Source organism: Chroicocephalus ridibundus, chromosome Z (genome assembly GCF_963924245.1).
Source record: "Chroicocephalus ridibundus chromosome Z, bChrRid1.1, whole genome shotgun sequence".
Lineage (NCBI taxonomy): Eukaryota > Metazoa > Chordata > Aves > Charadriiformes > Laridae > Chroicocephalus > Chroicocephalus ridibundus.
In genome coordinates, this window is record NC_086316.1 from 20,659,806 (window position 1) to 20,678,146 (window position 18,341).

An 18,341-nucleotide genomic window follows, 5' to 3' on the forward strand; every position below is an offset into this window, starting at 1 on the left:
TTACTTGTTGCTTCCCCTTGACTCTGAGATCCGTGGTTTGGAAGGTGACTTTAGGGTGTCTAGTGGTGGTGCTTGAACCTGCAAGATTATGTTGTAGCCAAGTATGCTTATATTTTTCTCTCAAATGTCTCTGCTATACCATACCTCACCATTGCATTCATTACTCACTGCTGAAGTCCTTTTCTCTTGAATTAAGGAAGTTTACTTGGACTGGAACCTGCATTTGTGTTTTTTGATTTTTCTCAGAACAAGTCTTTTATTTCCCCCTTTCATAGTAAGGTGATCGTGTTTCTTTGCTAAACAAATTTCCGTGTGCTTCATTGTTCAGGTGATAGGTTAGTCAGCTGTTGATTAGTGATTTTTGAATATTGTCTAGTTATGACCGTCCTATGAATATCCATTATTCGGCAGATGTAATTACTTGAGTTGTTGTTCATATTCTTTGGTATCTTTTCTCTACTAGCTCTTTGATTTTTTTAAAATGTTGTAATAAGCTATGATGTAAGCAATAATTTTACTTTGTGAGAAATGGGTTTAAGAAATGAAAGTGTCTTCAGTTCAAAGTGTTTAAAATAAGCTCCTGATGACTATCTTTAGAATAGTCTGTAGCACATGAAATACGTTATTTTTTCAGAGGATGTTTTCTTGTGTGGCAGTATATTCCCAAGATTGAAGCAAATGTAGCAAAATAATTTTGAACAGATATTTAACTCACCCTGAAATATTGGCTACGTAGTAGCTAACTATCTTCTAAATTTTGGGTTTGTAAACCACTGTTGTCAAAGAGAAAACAATATCCCCTGTTCTTGTGGGCAAGATGAAAATGAAAGCTTTCTTTATTGCAGTAGTAAGCTAACATTATGTTTTTGCTGAAATCTGTGTTGTCATTAGTGTCTAGGCAATGATGCTAAATGGTGGACATGGGGAGTAAGGAAGCAAATTTATGACATAATTAAATGGGGCAGGGGAGAACAAGTAAATATATTTTCAGACTCTAGGAGTTACTGAGAGAACCAAAGTGTCCTTGCCATGAGTTTATAAACTGTCCATCTCAGAAATTACAACTCAGAAAAGATAGTGGAATCATTTTAAATTTTAATATCTTTCTGTAACTTCAGTAACTGTTCAGCTTGAGTATTTCCTTAAACAACAGATACTACTGGGGTGAAAAAACCCAGAAATAAAGGCTTTCTTTTGCATAGGTGGCATAAGATGCAATGAGAGTCTAAATGTCAATTTTAAGTATGTCTGTTTTATAGGGTGGTTTTGTGTTGGTCTTTTTTTTGAAAATATTTGTTGCATTAAGACTTGATATCTTTTAACTCACTTCAGTCACACCAGTATCTCTTGCCATTATGTGCTAGAGTCAGAGGCTTTAACCTTACAGAGGTGCTTTTCATAGATGATCTGTAAAGTAAATATAATTAGTTATAGCTTAATTGTCTGACTAGTTGAAGGGAGAGGTAATTCTGTACAAGAATCTTACTGTATCGAATAACTTTGTTTTTTCTTTAACAGAATTCCTGTAAATACTAGTAAATGTTGCTGGGTTTGTGCATTCTGGAGATAATTTCTACTGTGGATACTACCAAGGCTTTGCAAATGGGATGAACACACTGCTGTTGACTGCTTACTGACAGTAACCAGCTGGACACTTCACTGGTGATGCTTTCATTCTCACATTTTGACATTGGAGTTTGCTTATACTGATTTTTAAAAAGAGGAAGAAATCAAAGTGGAGTACCGTAAACTTGACATGGATAATAAAAAGAAAGATAAGGACAAGCCAGATGAAAGAATGTCACGGCCTAGTGGCAGGTCAGGCCGTAATCCACGTGGAACTGGTACTTCAAATTCTGGAGTGTTAATGGTTGGACCTAACTTCAGAGTTGGCAAAAAAATCGGATGCGGTAACTTTGGAGAACTACGGTTAGGTAAGATCCTTGTTTCTTTTTTTCAGTTTACGTTATTTAAGACCATTGTATGCAGTCTAGGCATTAAAATGTTTACATGAACACGTCATACAGTTCTTCAAACTACTTTCAGGCTTCAGATAGTTTAAACTTGCCTTGCGCATCTCCTGTGGCTTGACCCTGGCCAGTGCAAGCTCTATCACATATTAAGAATCTCTGTAGCAGGAGACTTTTGTGACTAAAAATGTTCTGTAATTGTGTGCAGTGCTATCCTAAATTCAGTCAGTCATCTCTTCCAAGATACTGGAAATTATTTCATGGTCATTGTGTTTTCCTACCTTTATTGGCTTCCTGAAGCCAATATTATTCAGTTGGATTTAGGGCTAAGTGCATGTGAAACACGTCCTCCTCCTGTAGGTCTAATTTATAGTACTGTGGTCTTGGAGATCTCTTGGAGACAATGTGGCAGGCTGTACAGTGGTTTTTTTTGTTTTTTTTTTTTTTTTATAGCAGCAAACTCTTGGATTCCTTGGCTTTATTTGCATCATGAGCAGTGTTGCGAGGCTAAACAGTGAGCTGCTGTTAGAGAGTGAGAATCAATCTGTAGAGAGAATCTGGGAGATGGGTAATTCCATCACTTAGTTCCCTGCTGACCAGATGGATGAAAATCAGTGAGAAAGGGATAGATGGAGAAGGACTTGTGGAATTTTAAAGAATTTGTGTAGCAAAACTGTAAATACTACCATTTGTTAAAATAGACACTAAATGATGGGTGTGTCCTTTTGGAAGACTATGTATTTAGTTTGAGGGACTTAATTTTCCATGATGACAGCATGATTAGCCAGGGTTTTCAAGATCTGGGAATTCTGTGTGTGTTAACAACTATAACTTGAGACTTGACAGCAAGAATTTATTCCAGTATTCCGGGAAGGCTTGAGTTAATGCACTGTGTCAAGGTTTGAAGGGAGGTGGGTTCAAAAGTAGGGTATTTGATAGTAGGGTGGGCTATGTAGGTGTTATGTTTCTGTTGATCTTCTGCCTCTGCTAGAACTACTACTCATTGTCCTTCAGACAATTTTTTAAATATAGTGCTTGCTATAAAATTTATCATGTTTATTTATGCATGTTTGTAACATGCAAGAAATATAACACATGTTTAATATAGTGCTTCTGCGGGCCTTATATCTAGTCTGAGTCAGAATGTAAATAGTTAAACAAGATTGGTGTATTTTAATCTTTATAGTGTTATATCTGTGCCTCTGCAGTTTGCAACTCAAGCTGAGACTCTGTCTTCACCTTGTTCTCAACTTTTCTAAACTGGCTTTGAATGATAATTTTTCTTTTAAATCTCTCCATGAACTTATTCAAAGCAGTGTAATTAATGTTACATTTACTATTGAAGGCAACAGTAAACTAATAAATTTTTTTCCTGTCTGTTATCTTGGAGGGGTCACAATGTATAGAGTCGATTATCTATTTCAGATCAGTACCAGATTAGCTCATTTGTTAGCAGCAGATACAGAGTGAAATCATCTACTTCATTCTAAATACAGTATTAAAGTAGTTAAGACCTAAAGTCTGATAGTACTGAAATAAAATAGGACAAGCAAGTAAAATAAAAGGAAGAAGATAACAGTGTAGTGTACTGTCTTGTCATCTACCAGGACAAGTGCAGGCTTTCTGTTTAATGTCTACTTTTTTGCATACATAGTAGATATTTTAAATCCTTATTTATTGTTATTTGTGGGGTAAGATGTCTTAAATGTAAGTCACTGAAAGCAGGAGTTGAGACTGGTGTTACAGATTGTGATTTAAATTTGTTATTTTTACATTACTACATTGGCAAGTAACTTAAAGTAGGCATCCCTCCTACAAAAATGCACACAAGCACTTAATTTGTTTTATGCACTTCGGCAAACTGGAGTGTATTTTGAGCATGTGTCTTAGAGTTGAATCTTAAAGACTTAAAGGAGGAATAAACTTGTTAAAAAGCAGTGAAGTTATGCTTCAGGAGATAAAAATTCAATTATAAATCAGTAGCCATTGTAGTTCTTCCACCTGAGGTGAAAGAAGTGGCCAGACTTGCGTATTGGCTTGTGGATCAAATGGTAAATTGACTGAATGTAGCAAATAAATGTCTGATGTGCAACCGTTAACTTGCAGAAGACTAAATTGTTTTGAATTTTGAGCTGTTAATCTTAAGGCTCTTCCGAGTTAAGATAAACTGATGGGGTACTGAAAGAAAGTTTGCTGCTGCTGTGTGTGATTTTGCATTGTGCAAAACCTGTTGTTCCGTGCTTAGAGACAGATCAACAGTGATGTCAAATCTGCTGTCTTCCATATTTTAGAGACAATTGTGTTGAATTGCCACATGGGAAGTTCTGATATTTCTTCAGAATGTCCCTTCTGATGTTTCCTTGGAATGATAAACCTGTTGTTACTGGACAAGTTCCATCTGCCTACTGGAACCCGATATGCAGTCACTTAACTGTAACTAGATTTGTTGGCTACCCCAGTAGCTGATTTATATATCTAATACACTGAATGAGCAGGGTCCCTGCAAGAGTTTCTTTTAATGTCTTCTAGATTGTAACAGAATGCAAAAAATACAGAAGCAATTTCAAACAAAGTACACTTTTTGTCAAAAACATAACTCAAATGATTATAAGATAAGAAATAACTATTAAGATACCTGGATTTCCACTTCAGTCCCTGGATAGGTCTTGGAATTATCCATTATTTTGGTGGTCAGATCAGAGCACGCTGCCCGTACTGATTCTGTGTTTATTATTGTACAGCCGTCAAGTAACTTGCTTTTTGTAGTTGATCCCTTATAAGGCACATTATTTTAATACATCTTTTTTTTAGCTTTGTAAGAGTACTCTATTTTTAAAAATAAGTAAGGATTAGAACTGAGATCGTAGTCTTTGACTTTAAATATAACTGTCTTTGCAGAGAACCTTGATCCATGTCTTTTCTGTGTTTGATTTCTTTAACAAAACTGAGCTAAACATGTGAAATTCAGACCTGAGCAATATTACAGAGAAAAAAAAAGTAGGTTGTCATTAGAAATAATACACACATAACTCATTTGAAGACTGTAGAGGAACAAAAAGTATCAGAAGTGAGAAGTTTTTCCTTTATCTGTTATTTTTTAATTTTACACCTGTAAAGCTTGTTTAATATTTTAGTCATGGTGTGCAATTTGAAGTAATGCTTGTTGAAATATGCTTATCCAGTTACAGAGCCACTTTTAAAGCATTAGATGCATTTTCCAAATGGTATAAGTGTTTAACTCAGTAATATTCTTGCCTTGTTTGTCCTAACTTTAAGCATAGTAAATTACAGAACTGAGGGAAAAAAATAGTCCTAGTTAATTCTAGCTTTAATTAGTGCCTGGTGTTCCAAAACCATATAACAATTTTAAAATAAATTTTAGGTAGTTTTCATCAATAAATATGAAAATATAGAATATCACATTCCACTTACAGTAATTTACCAATTTTTAAGCAAAATAAAAGAATAAAAATTTGCAAACTTGATAAAACAGATGAAACACTCTCAATGAAACTGCCACTTCTAACACTATTCAGGAATAAAGTTGTCTTTGAAGTGTGGTATCAGGCTAATAAAGCCATGGGTTTTTTTAAGTCACTACCAGAACACCTAGCACCTTAGATCAAAAATGTTTCAAAGACTTTCTTGAGGTGTAAATGGCATTTTACTTGAACAGGAAAGCCAATGTCTTACATTCTTGTTTTTTTTTCTTTTTTCAAGGAAAAAATTTATACACAAATGAATATATGGCAATTAAGCTGGTAAGTTAACCTATTTATTTATTTATTTTTACGCATTTGGGATGAGACATTTCCTTTCATATATAATGGTTTGATTTCCTTAATTGAAATCCTTAATGGTCTTGTATATTTTTCAACTGACTGGATGAAAGCAGTTAGTGATAGATGTAATTACATGCTTTGGCCATATTGAGTAAAACCAGTGTTAATTGTCAGTGCTCTCAGAGCTAAATCTATCTTTGTTTGTAAAATTTATGATAATTGACTGCTACTGCCAGGATATGCTCAGCAGTCTTCCTAGTAGATTCCTTTTTTTTGTGCAACAAGTAGAGGAACACCAAATTTATTGTGAATCTGACACTGACAATCTGGTTTGGTAGACCTGTATTCAATGATGTGTAAAATATTTCCTTCACTTAGAAACATGGTAAATTTGTGTAGTTTGTTAATATGTCATTGTTCTGCTCTTTCTGAATCTTTCATCAGAACTACTCAATTTACTTCATGTTTTGCTTCTGGATACTTTTAACTTATTGGTAAATGACTGTTTTCTTAACCAAAGTATTTCAAGATGAAAATCAGTTGTTTATGTTTTGTTGTTGAAGGGATTTTAGAACTACCATTAACTTCTTTTTGCTGCAGTTGGACGGAAGTTTTTTCATAGCATAGTATGGTGAATTTCTAGTTCCATAATGTAAAAGGTCAACTATGGAAACAGAAATACATGGCTTTAGATGGGGAGTGTAAAAAGCAAATATAGGTAATAAACTCCTGTAAAATATTTTCATGACTGTCCTTGCTTAGAAAAATATTTACTTCAGGAGTAGCTGCAGATTTAAAAACAGACAGGTTATGGTTTGAAACAGCAACATTGGATGAAGTTTTTGGGGTTGTTGTGTGCACGTTACGCCAGATTTAAGTTCATTTTGTTTTAAAATATCTTGAATTTATTCTGGATGTCTGGTCAAACTTGAAAATGGTCTGAATTCCTTTAGTAAAAGGCTCTTTATTGTAAAGTGCATTCAGAAATAGTTTGCAAGATAGTGACTTTTTTTTTCTAAGGACTAATTACTTGATGTAGAGCAAGAGAACTTTTTAATCTGATCAGTGGGTTTTGGTAAAGCAGTTTTTATTATATATGTAACTATTAATAGATTCAGCTACTATTTCAACCCATTTTAACTTCATAGATGCTGCTCGGTGACAGCTTCTACTTTGTTTCCAAATTATTCAGTCTTATGGTTCTTCATTTATAGCTGCGCAAGAAGCTCGAAGTATCATCATTGAATAACTTACTTTGAAGTCACTAAAGAACCAGTGTAGTAAAGTATGTCTGTAATTTACTACTAGTGCTTAAATAACTCCGAATATGTAGTTAACTTCTCGAGTTGTCCTTTTCCATTAGTGGTATGAAAAGCTATAGTGTCTTTGCAATAAACAACAGATGAAAGGACTAGTGAAAATCAACACCGTAGCTTGCATTATCACTGTAAGGTAAAAATACATTGATTAGCAGGTAGAACTAGTTGGTTCTTCTACTATGGTTCTCTTTTTTTTTATTTTAAATCTTTCAGCTCTTTTGAATTTATTTTCAGATTGGAAGGGATTTGGGTCACAAGGTTCAGCCTGTTAAAAGCAGCTGCATCAAATTGCATGGTTTAGTTGAATTTTGCTTTTTTACTGTTTTTCTTCTATACAAGACAGTGCCTGGACTTTATTCTAACAGTTAGGTTGTGCTTGTTCCTGGTATGCCATCCTTTCCCTTTGAACTGTCACCCTAACAGTTTTTCCCTATCTCTGGCACTAATTCCCGTTGTGTTTTGAGAGCAGTCATTGGGTCTATGCTCAGTCTTTGTTTTGTTGTCCTAAGTGAGGAACTCTTAATTTCCTAGCTGTTTTGCACCTGTTGTAGTTCAAGTTTAGCCCTCCTGAGTGGGTTTACCTGAATTATGTATGTATTGTAGTTTGAGCAGTAACCCATGCCAGGTGCAGTTGTGGTAGTATCTCTTCTGCAGTATCCTAAAACTGTATTTGTATTCCTTATGGTAGCATTTCATTGTTGACATACAGTTTTGTTGTGAGCAGCAAGACATCTCCTATGCCAGATATTTTATGTATAAATGGTAACCGTATACTTTAGTGCAGGAGGATTGTGTGGGTTTCTCTCGAGAACATGATTTACAGTGGCTGCACTTATACAGCAGCTTGCAGGAATGCTTCTGATGTTAAAAGTAAATGGATTTTATAACTATGGTTTTGACTTAAACTTTTTATTATGGAGAATTAGTATTTCCCTCATGGACAAAATTATACAAGTATGTTCCTGTTTATGATGCTTATGGCTACTTCAGGACTGCCTTGTGTAAGGAAATAGTTTAAACAATTTTTCTGTGAGAGGTCTGAGGGTCATACAATGTATGCATTTTAATGTATAAGGTTTACATGTAAATTCATATTTATTCTAGTAAAATGTCTACAGTTCTAGGATATTACTCTTAACCTGGGCTCATTCATTATGGCCTGTTCTGGTTGGGCAGATACTCAAGTCTGAAAGGTAGAACGGACTTTTTAAAGAACTAGAATGAAACTCTAAGAACTGGGTGTTATCAATCAGTTGTGCACCATTTAGTGGTGTTTGTATGTTTCTGCTGGTCTATTAGTATACAAATCGGTATGTTGTGATCAGGTAGTTCTTCAGCATTAACAATGTGTTATACATGAACTGTACGTTTCCTGCTCACCTCTTGATTTGTTGTTAGACTTACTTCTCTTATTACATGACCCTCTGCTTCCCTTAAATCTCCTATTCCTTTTTCAGCTCTTCCCTCTCTGTCGTTCTTCTTCCCTTTCCCTTGACAAATTTCTCCATTGTCCAAACTTACCTTCTCTGCAGGATGCTTGACCACTACCCAAATACCAACTAAAGGTATTTCGCCTTGAGCCACTTCTGGAAATAAGTCAGTTTTTGACTTTTTGTGAAACATAGCAAGTTATGAGGTAGTCCCTGCTGTTTTTAAACTGTAATATTGAATTCATTGATTCATTAGTCATTCAACTGTTAAGATTTTAATACTTAAAATTGTAAGTGGAGGGTGTGTGTGTAAAGAAGTTGTGGTTGGTTTTAAGGCTGAAGTGTTTTTTCTCCTTTTTTTTAAAGAATTATTGCAGTCTAGAATGATACCGTTTCAGAACCTCTCTAGAAGGCTGTAGAAAATGCAAATTGAGTGCAACTCTGTTTAATAGACTGGTCTTTTCTTGTAACGAGCCCTACCTCTTAAGAATTTTTTTCCTGAAAATAGCTTTTATTTGCTATTGCTTAGGGTAGTATGGAGCAGAAACAGATGATATACTGAGTAGGAGTTTTCACTAGATTACTAAAAACATGAAAAGTAGGTAAAACTGAATGTTTATATTGTGCTTTGGGTTATCATCAGAGTTCTTGAAAATTTCTACCCTTATAATTAAAGCAAGTAAGCTGTTGTCTTAAACCCCTTTAGAAGGGAAGTGGCATATCTTGAAAATTGTATAGTAGTTTACTCCATGTATTTGGCACAAAAATAATTGAAAAATTGTGGAGAGAGGAAATACTCTTTTGCAGGGAAGAAACAAGCTATCTATGACTTAATATAGAAGCTTTGAAATAATTAGGCTTGAATGTGAAAGCAGTATAGTGAAGGCTGTTTATAGAACACTGCAGAAATCCTGGAAAAGTTCTTTCAGGATACTTTAGTGAAGACGTGAGCTTTTTAAAGTAAACAAGATACATTAATTTCCTCTGGTAAGAGGAGAAGTTGGCTTCAAAGCCCTCTGGGATTAACATGATGTTTGAGCAGTTATGGGTTCCAAAACTTATTTTTAGATGTTGAAATGTACCAAAGTACCAATGAAAATAGAAAGAACCTTGATTTGCCACTTCTTTTTTTTATTCTTGAGTATGCTTTTTAGACTTATTCATAAAAATGTAGTTACAGTGATGTGTTTTCTTCTTATGGTGGAAGATTACATTTAACATACCTTTGTCTTGATCTATTCTTATCTGTCTTTTCTCATTAATTGGTATATCACTGCATACTGCAAAGTGGGATGTGTAGGAACAAAATAAATTCTTTGTGAAGAGCTTATTGTGCTTCCTCCCTCACCATTTTTGTTGAACAAAAGATTATTTCCTTTGTGTGTTTGAAGTTATGGAACAGTCAGGAAGATATCTAAGACTCTTCACAAAAATAAGGCAATTCGAGAAGACTGTCAGCCAATAAACGGACTACAAGTACAAATTACCACATTTTTTTCACTGTTACTAGAGGGAGTAAAAGTAGTTAATTGTCTGCTAGACAGAGTTTAACTTCAGTCTTTGGCTTCTGTGCAGTTGTAAAGTAGACTTGTTTGACTGTTTGAGAGCATTTGGCTTCTGGAGGCTTATCAGAACTGTCTCCTGCTGATGACAGGAACAGGCAGTATTCATTTGAAAAAGGGTAGATGCATATGTCAAAAATTAGAAGCCGTTTTTTTCCCCAAGGAGAATTTTTTTGGCCTATTTATGTAAACTTAATGCATACAAGCTATTTTTCATCCTTATTATGGGAGCATCTTATAATGTTGAGTGGTAATTAAGTTGTTAATATACTATCAATTAAGGCAAAACTGTATAACTGAACAGAATCAAATTACACGTAAGCCACTGTCTTGTCTTAGTATATTCATTAGACATGCAGAGTTTGATGGAATCAAATATTTCCTTTTGGCAGGCAGAATGACAAGCTTTAATTAGAGACCACGTAGAGAGTGCTATGTTTTATAACTATCAGGCTTGTGTAATACTACGGCAGGCAAACTAGTAGCTAAATTTGTGTGGCTTTGTAAAAGGTTAAAATGTTTCAGTAACATGCTTTGTAGTGGGACTGACTTACACCGCTGAAAGATGTGTGCTGAAGGTTGATAGTTGCACTGATTTTCTTAGGCCCACATTTACAGTAAAGTGTTTTGTTAAGGGATACCTGTCTTGAATACTTTACAATAAATTTCACATGTTCTCAAACTCTAAATAGGACCTTTTGGTGGCCCAGTTAGTCTTGCTCAGTAATTCAGTTTGTGAAGGATCAACACCTTTTCGATTTAGGGAGTTCTTGGTCACCTCTTTGCAAAGAGTTCCAGTGTTCAGCCAGGATGAATGCTCTGGAGCATAAAAAGCATATATTAAATTCTATATGTTTTTTTGTAGAAACTGGTACATTGTCCCCTTCTTACTTTTGGTCCTCAGTCTTTGGCATCTGGGCCAAATCAAATGCATAAATACACCCTGACAGGGTGTCGTGGTCAAACTGACCACTGAAATGAATAACAGGGACTTTGGCTATAGCAGTAGCAGCAATTTGAAACACCTGGGTACTGGGGGCAGACGTGTTGAGGAAAAGAACAAAGTTTCTCATGACTGCACATTGGCTCATGGTTTCTATGGCCTAGGTGTGCCACTGGAAAACAGCACAGGTTAATAAACTGTTAGCTTATGGAGAAGATAGTGCGAGGAAAGAGATGAGCACCTTGCCCAAACTTTTCCTGAAAACTGACATCCAGCACTGTCAGTTATTGCCGATAAGGGTATTAACAATCTTAGTAACTGCGTGCTGCAATTCTAGTAGGAGCAGTTTGTGTAGGAATACTGCACAGTTAACAGCCAAATTGTCACTGATGCATTGGAAGATGTTACATGTTGCAAGAAATTGAGCATATCTTCTAACAGATGCTGTAGGAAATTAGTTTAAGAATCTTGTGATAAAGTGCCTTTGCTTTGCAAAGGGAAATACTCAAGAAGTTAGGGCTTTCATTTAGGCTGCTTGTGTGTTCCTGTGCTTGATCTCGTGTCACTTTATTCTATGAGACCTTGCCACATTAGGGTGTAGAACACAGAACTAAGATTTCATGAATTTATGTAAATTATGTTGGGAAAAGAAACATTTGAACTACAAACTTATCCTGCTGCTGCTTGGTTTTGAATTCATGGTTTAGAATGATGCTATTCAATTTCTGCTCAGTTATTACTATTTGGTGGAAGGATTTGGTATCTTTTTGTCAAGATCCTAGGATAAAACTTTTTTTGATAAAGATGCATCTATCATGTATAACAGGTGTGTGCACAGTCTTTCTGATCTGTCAAGCCACGTATCAATGCCACCTTTTGAGAGCTGCAAGACACATCACCCACATGCTTTGGAGAGACAAATTAATTGTTGGCTATTCCATTGTGGGTCTGTGATTGGGTTTGCCCGTTCAACCCCAGTCCCATGGAGCAAAACGTCCCTGTATGCTTTAGTCTCACCTGACAGGTTGAGGTTTCTTAATTACCAATCATTTCAGAAGAAACATTCAAACTTTCCATGTGGCTTGGAAGCAGTAGTTAGTTTGGCTGGTAGTAGGTTAGTGTATTAGTTTTTAGGCTTTGGCAGAGAGGCTTTATTTTAAATGTTGTTTTTGTTTTTAAATCAGGAGCCAATGAAGTCGAGAGCACCACAGCTACATTTGGAATACAGATTCTACAAGCAGCTAGGATCTGGAGGTAAAAGCAGTGTCATGCATTTTACTGTGATGTAATCCAGGATCAATTTTTCACAGAAGTTTTCTGATTTAGGGGTATGAATCTATTTAATGAAGTGTCCCTAGTCACTTAAAGCAGAAAAAAGCCCTTTAAGTCAGTGGATTAATGTATAAATTTTTCTAGTATTGTAAGACTTCTTTGTTCTGCTCTTAAAGTGTGTCAATGAAATCCTAAAACTATTTAATAAGTCTTAAATATCACAGAATTTGTGTGCATACAGGTATACTTTAAACTAAGTCGTCTTAGAGTATTCCCAGTGTGTTCTGTTTGAATAAACACTATAAATGACCAAACTGCTGATCTGCTACTCATGTATTTTTATTTAAAATTACTGTGATATTTAAATAGCTTCAGTTTCAGTTATACTTCACAGTACATATTGCTGCTTACCAGTTTTAAGCCTCTTAAATACTTTCTTAAAAAGTTTAACTTTAAATGCAGTCTAAAATTTGAATTTCTCATTTCACTCACCTTGGTGCTTTTCCACCCAGAAATCCTCTTATGAGGGTCCTCTTATAAGAGGGTGCCTTTTGCTTTTATATGTGAGCAATACCTAAAACTTCACACACATTTTTGTGCCTTTCACAAAACTGTATATAGTCAGTTAATGAGATGTGAAGAAACTTAAACTAAAAAAGTTAGTACAAATCTTCCTTAAATCAGTTATACCCTCAGAAAAAATCTTAGGATATCTTTTCATTGAAAATGTTCCTTTAATTTCTAGAATTGTTTTTCTTTTGTTGTGTTGTTAGTTACTACTTCCATTTTTTACTAATGTAGAAGTTTATTGTATAAAATGGACTACTAGTAGTTTTCTACATGCACATTTGTTATTTTTTTTTCTATCAAAGGCAGCTTGGATTTTGTGAAGGTGACTTTTAAAGTTATGCTTATGCTACAAGAAAATACTACTTAAGCCGAGAAGTCACCTCTGAAAGTCAGGTGATACAAAATGAACATGCCCATATCACCTTCATTTTGTTGCATTGAATGTACGTGTTGTGATGAATTTTAATACTTTTAAAATACTACTTTCACTTTCAAAAATTCAGGATCATATTGTGCATCAAAAATTCATTGATGCACAGACTGGGTAGTGTTTCTCTAGTTAGGCAGCTTTCAATATTTTGTGCCGCTCTTTAAAGACTCTCTTCAGGTAAACACACTTTCCAATACTTTCAATTTATATATAACTTCTTTAAATGCTCTGGTACGAATGGTCTGCAACCAGGAGTCCTTAGAGATAACTCTTTGCAAGACATGAGGTTGTCTGTTCCTGTTCAGAGATGGAAAAGCAAGTTGTAGAATGTCTAGTCAAAGTGTTGAGCCTTAATGTGCTTGCTAATTGGAAAAAGTCATCAGGGATAGCTTTTCTCCTAAGTAGCTGTAAATTGTCTGCAAACCCTAGACTAGGATTGTGAAATAGCTGATAAGTGGAAAGCAGAGATATTGATTGCTCTGAGACATGGCAACCATCGTGTCTCAGGGATAGTTAGGGATAGTGCCCAGTTATGAAAACCAAGGTGTAACTATCTAAACTGGCAAAGGAGCTGTGTAGTGGAGGTAAGAATACAGCTATAATTACTAGTTCAGAGGTAGGAACTGCTATGGGAATATTTCTTGTGAAAAATGTCATAGCAAATATAACTTTGTTTACCTTTTTGTTTACTGGATAAAGTTGGGGGACTGTGTTTAATGTAGGAATGTAAGCAAATCAAAGTTAGTCTGTTTTACTTCTGATATCATTCTGTCTTTGTAACCTTTTTTGTTGGTTACAACAACTTTGGTCGCTTTCTCTGTTGCCTTATTAAAGTACTGTAAGGGAGAATGATCTCTCTGATTCTCTGCATGAAGGTGAAGAGACCTTTGGGATGGAAACAAGAAGATAAAGCTGATGAGTTCTTGCCATCTTCAGTATTTATGAAGAACCTTGTTATAGACTTGCTGTTTTCCAAGTGACTTGCTTTTATTCCAAAATAAAAGCCTCTGCCAGCAGGTGTAGAACCTTGTAAGCTCTTTTTTGAGTCATCTGACTTGTCAGGCACTCTACTTGAGACCCATTTCAATGGGTTTTGTGGGAAAGACTCATCATGAAGAAAGTAATATTCATGCTCCCATCTTCTTAGAAACTAAAAAAGTATGGCTGATTCCTTGTCTTTCTGCAGCACACTCCCTCTTCCGATCTTTGCAGGCGATGGGCCCTCAAGCCCAGGAAGTTATGCAGCCTGATTATTTTAGAAAAAAGTTGTGGAATGACATATTTCCTGTCCTTATGTAATGTGACGCAGTTGGTTTTACTTTACTGATTTTTTTTTGTGACACGTGTTTACTGTCAATTGTAAATTTAAGAAATTTTGTCACATGAACACTTGGAAAACAGTGATAGAAAGTGATGGACCAAGTGATAAATTCAGGAAGCAGCTAATCCTTCCTACATAGAACAGGAGATAGTAAAAATCCTATGCCAGACCTATCCGTATAGATACTGTGGCTTTATGGGCAGTGGTTGTACTTTTGTCAGAGTAAATTGAAGGAAGTGTATCTTTGTGTAAGTGGCAGAAGCATCCGTCGTAGGATTTATAGAAGTAGCTGTTATTGCTGGAAGAAATTTGAAGTATACTAATTTTGAGCAGATAGGAGGTTTTTCTGATAAGTAATTACGTACTGTATTAGCAGTTCCAGTTGTCTGGAGCCTTCTGGCTTCTAAAATTCCATGTTTGCCGGCTTGCTTAATCATGATGAAGTCTTTTCCTTAGCTGTTTTTATTCGTTCAGGCAAAACTTCTTGCAATTTGGCTGATAGCTTTGTACCTGGGTGTGGACTGCTTATTTTGCATCTAATTGTATTAAATAGCCTTTCCACTTGTTCTCCCTATATATAAATACATACATGTGTATTAATAGCAAATGACTACTGAAAAATAGTTTCAGAAGCAACTGATGAAAAGTGAACCAGTCTCCATCTGGACATTGAACCATTGACCACTACCCCCTGGATGTGACCATTGAACCAATTCCTTGCCCACTGAACAGTCTACCCATCAAATCCATACCTCTCCAATTTGGAGAGAAGGGTGTTGTGGGGACTGTGTCAAAGGCCTCACAAAAGTCCAGACAGATGCATCTGTAGCTCTTCCCTTGTCCACTGAGGTAGTTACTCTGTCACAGAAGGCCATGAGGTTGGTCAAGCAGGACTTGTCCTTGGTGCAACCATGCTGGCTATCTCGAATCACCTTCCCGTTCTCCATGTGCCTTAGCATAGCCTCTAGGAGGATCTGTTCCATGGCCTTCCCAGGCACAGGGGTGAGGCTGACAGGTTGGTGATTCCCAGGGTCCTCCTTTCTACCCTTTTTAAAAATGGGTGTAATGTTTCGCTTTTTCCCGTTACTGTGGACTTCACCTGACTGCCATGACTTTTCAAATATTGTGGAGAGTGGCCTGGCAACTACATCAGCTAATTCCTTCAGGATTGTGGCGTGCATCTCGTCAGGTCCTGTAGACTTATGTACGTTCAGGTTTCTCAGGTGGTCATAAGCCTGATGTTCTCTTACAGTGGGAGGGACTTTGCTCCCCCAGTCCCTGCTTTGTGGTTCATCCACTCAAGAGGTGTGAGGAGAGATGTTGCCAGCGAAGACTGAGGCAAAAATGATGTTGACTACCTTAGCCTTCTCCTCATCTCTTGTTACCAGTTTGCCAATCTTGCTCATCGGGTGGAGGAACCCTTTCTTTGACCTTTCTTTTCTGGCTGATGTACCTGTAGAAGCCCTTCTTACTATTCTTTGCATCTGTTGCCATGTTCGGCTCCATCTGTGTCTTGGCCTTCGTGTTTCCGTCCCTGTGTAACTGGGCAGCATCCCTGTACTCTTCCCAGGATAACTGTCCCTGCTTCCACTGCCTGTGCAAAATCTTTATTTAATAAAAAATACTTTTGACTTGCATGAAAAAGCATTAACATTTCAAAAATATATTCCTTTGAAGAGAATCTGCTCACAAAGAGGGCTTATGATCTGTAACTTTACTATCAAATATGCTTTTTACTGAACATGTGTGTGAATGTGTGGTAGCACATAGGTGTTTGTTAGGAAAAATATGAAGAATCTTTCTTAAACAGGAAACATTTTATGTACTTTTGGGCTCTTTTTGAAACATTTTTAATCATTTAGTGGAATGGATTTAAAACTTATTAAAAATAGTACTTAGTTTAAAGATGTGACTTATTTTGGTCACATCATTATTTAGCTTTCATTTAAGTTTTATGTACCAACAGATTTTTATGAAAATTGCTGTCTCTCTTCTGCCAAAATTTTGTTCTTCAGTACCTGTGAGCGTGCTCTCCTCATGAAGTTTAAGATGATTTAGTCAGTATGCAGAAATTTCTGGTCAACTGAATGAGCAACCTACAGATGGAATTTAAAGTATCTTTAATTCTAATAAAATTGTAGTTAAGAGTGTTTTTCTTAATATCCAAGTATGAATCATAAGAAAAATGGATACATTTTCATAAGTGCAGTACTACAAATAAAAGTATATCTGAATTCTTACCTGAAATTACACTACGACTTCTGGAATGAATAAAAAACAATTTTTAATTGATTTTTATATTCATCTTCTATGCTACCGGTCTTTCTTCTCATGGTAATAAGATGAGCTGTAGATGGATTTCATGTGTTATGTCCATAATTTAACTGCACCTAAATTCAGTGTGCTTTCCTACTAGGAGGGCGGTGAATCAGTGACTGATGGCTTAATTTGAGTATTGAGCAGTAAAGCTGAGAATTTTTTTAATATGGGATTTTTTCTTTATTTCTTTGACAGGTAGTTTTTTACAGTATGTTCAGTTTGCTTTTGCAATAAGGAGTCTGGACATATTAAAGAAGTTATGTTATGTATTGAAAAGTGTAAAAAAAGGCCAACGATGAAGTTCAATACTTCACTGTTTGGTGCTTTTTCTGTAGGTAAAGACAAAAACATTTATGGTAATGAAAATGTGGTTCTTTGTGTAATTTTAGTTCAGACCAGCTTGAGTGTGTGAGAGATTTGAATGTTCAATGACACATTTTTAATTTTTTTATACAACTCTTCAGGATATAGAATGCCTGAGGCAGATATCGGCACTGAAAGGGAGGCTACCTTTTGTATTTAAGATAGTGATAGGTGATTTTTACTTCTTTTTTTTTTAGACACAAGCTCTAATAAGGCAGGTTCACTTTGAACCACTAAAAATACTACTTTTATATGAGAGAAGACAATGGGGTTTCATATTGCTATTGAGATGATCTCTAGCTAATCCCCTGTGCCATAGCCACCCTGCCTTCTGCTTCAGACTGTAAAAGAAAACACAGTACAGTGTGGTTTCATCACATCTGCATCACATCATCAGCATGTGTACTTGCTATAACTCCTCCCAAGACAAGATTATCATTGCATTATTATAATCTCTTAATTGTCTTCCCAATTTATATTTAAAGTTGGGTTTTTTTGCCTAGAATAAGTGCAGAGATCTAGTAAGAATGGCAGCTGCAAAAGTAGGTGCACATATTAATGTTTCTGAGAAACAGTAATTATGGGCTATAAGAATCCTGGTGGTATACAAAAACTTGAGTTAATCTTGGAATATGACATCACACACAAATTTCAGAGATTAATCAGTGGTTTTTTGTATAAAATGTAATATATAAAGTATAGTAATAGTAAAATATAATAGTAATTGTGAAGGAGGCTTGATGGTACGGTTTACAGAACATTGTGAATGTTAGATAAATGGATATTTGATTAGACAAGGCTTACAATAAAAATGCATGTCTAAGTCTGTTTTAGTAATGCAAATAAGTAGTTATATTCTATCTATTTTAATGGAACAATCTTACTGTTATATTACTATTTCTTATCTTTGCAAACATGCTTATATTTGTAAATATACTCTTAAGTGTTGTGTAAAAGTACTCTTAAGTGTTGTGGTGCATGCCTCCAACATGGCATTTTAGCAGTGCTGAAGTCATATTGCTTATATAGTTTCTCATTCCATGTTTAGAGTTTTACAATG

At 35.6% G+C, this 18,341-nt stretch overlaps 1 protein-coding gene across 14 annotated transcripts in view; it reads left to right on the forward strand.

Moving 5' to 3' along the window:
* Positions 1–18,341, forward strand: part of CSNK1G3 (casein kinase 1 gamma 3) — an 82,959-nt gene that overhangs the window by 20,186 nt on the left and 44,432 nt on the right. For all 14 annotated transcript variants that reach the window (XM_063320013.1, XM_063320022.1, XM_063320019.1 and 11 more), the window contains exons 2-4: positions 1,519–1,934; positions 5,691–5,731; positions 12,191–12,260. In XM_063320013.1, coding sequence (XP_063176083.1) covers positions 1,757–1,934; positions 5,691–5,731; positions 12,191–12,260 — 289 coding nt within the window. In that variant the 5' untranslated portion in view covers positions 1,519–1,756. The remainder of the gene's footprint in view (positions 1–1,518; positions 1,935–5,690; positions 5,732–12,190; positions 12,261–18,341) is intronic.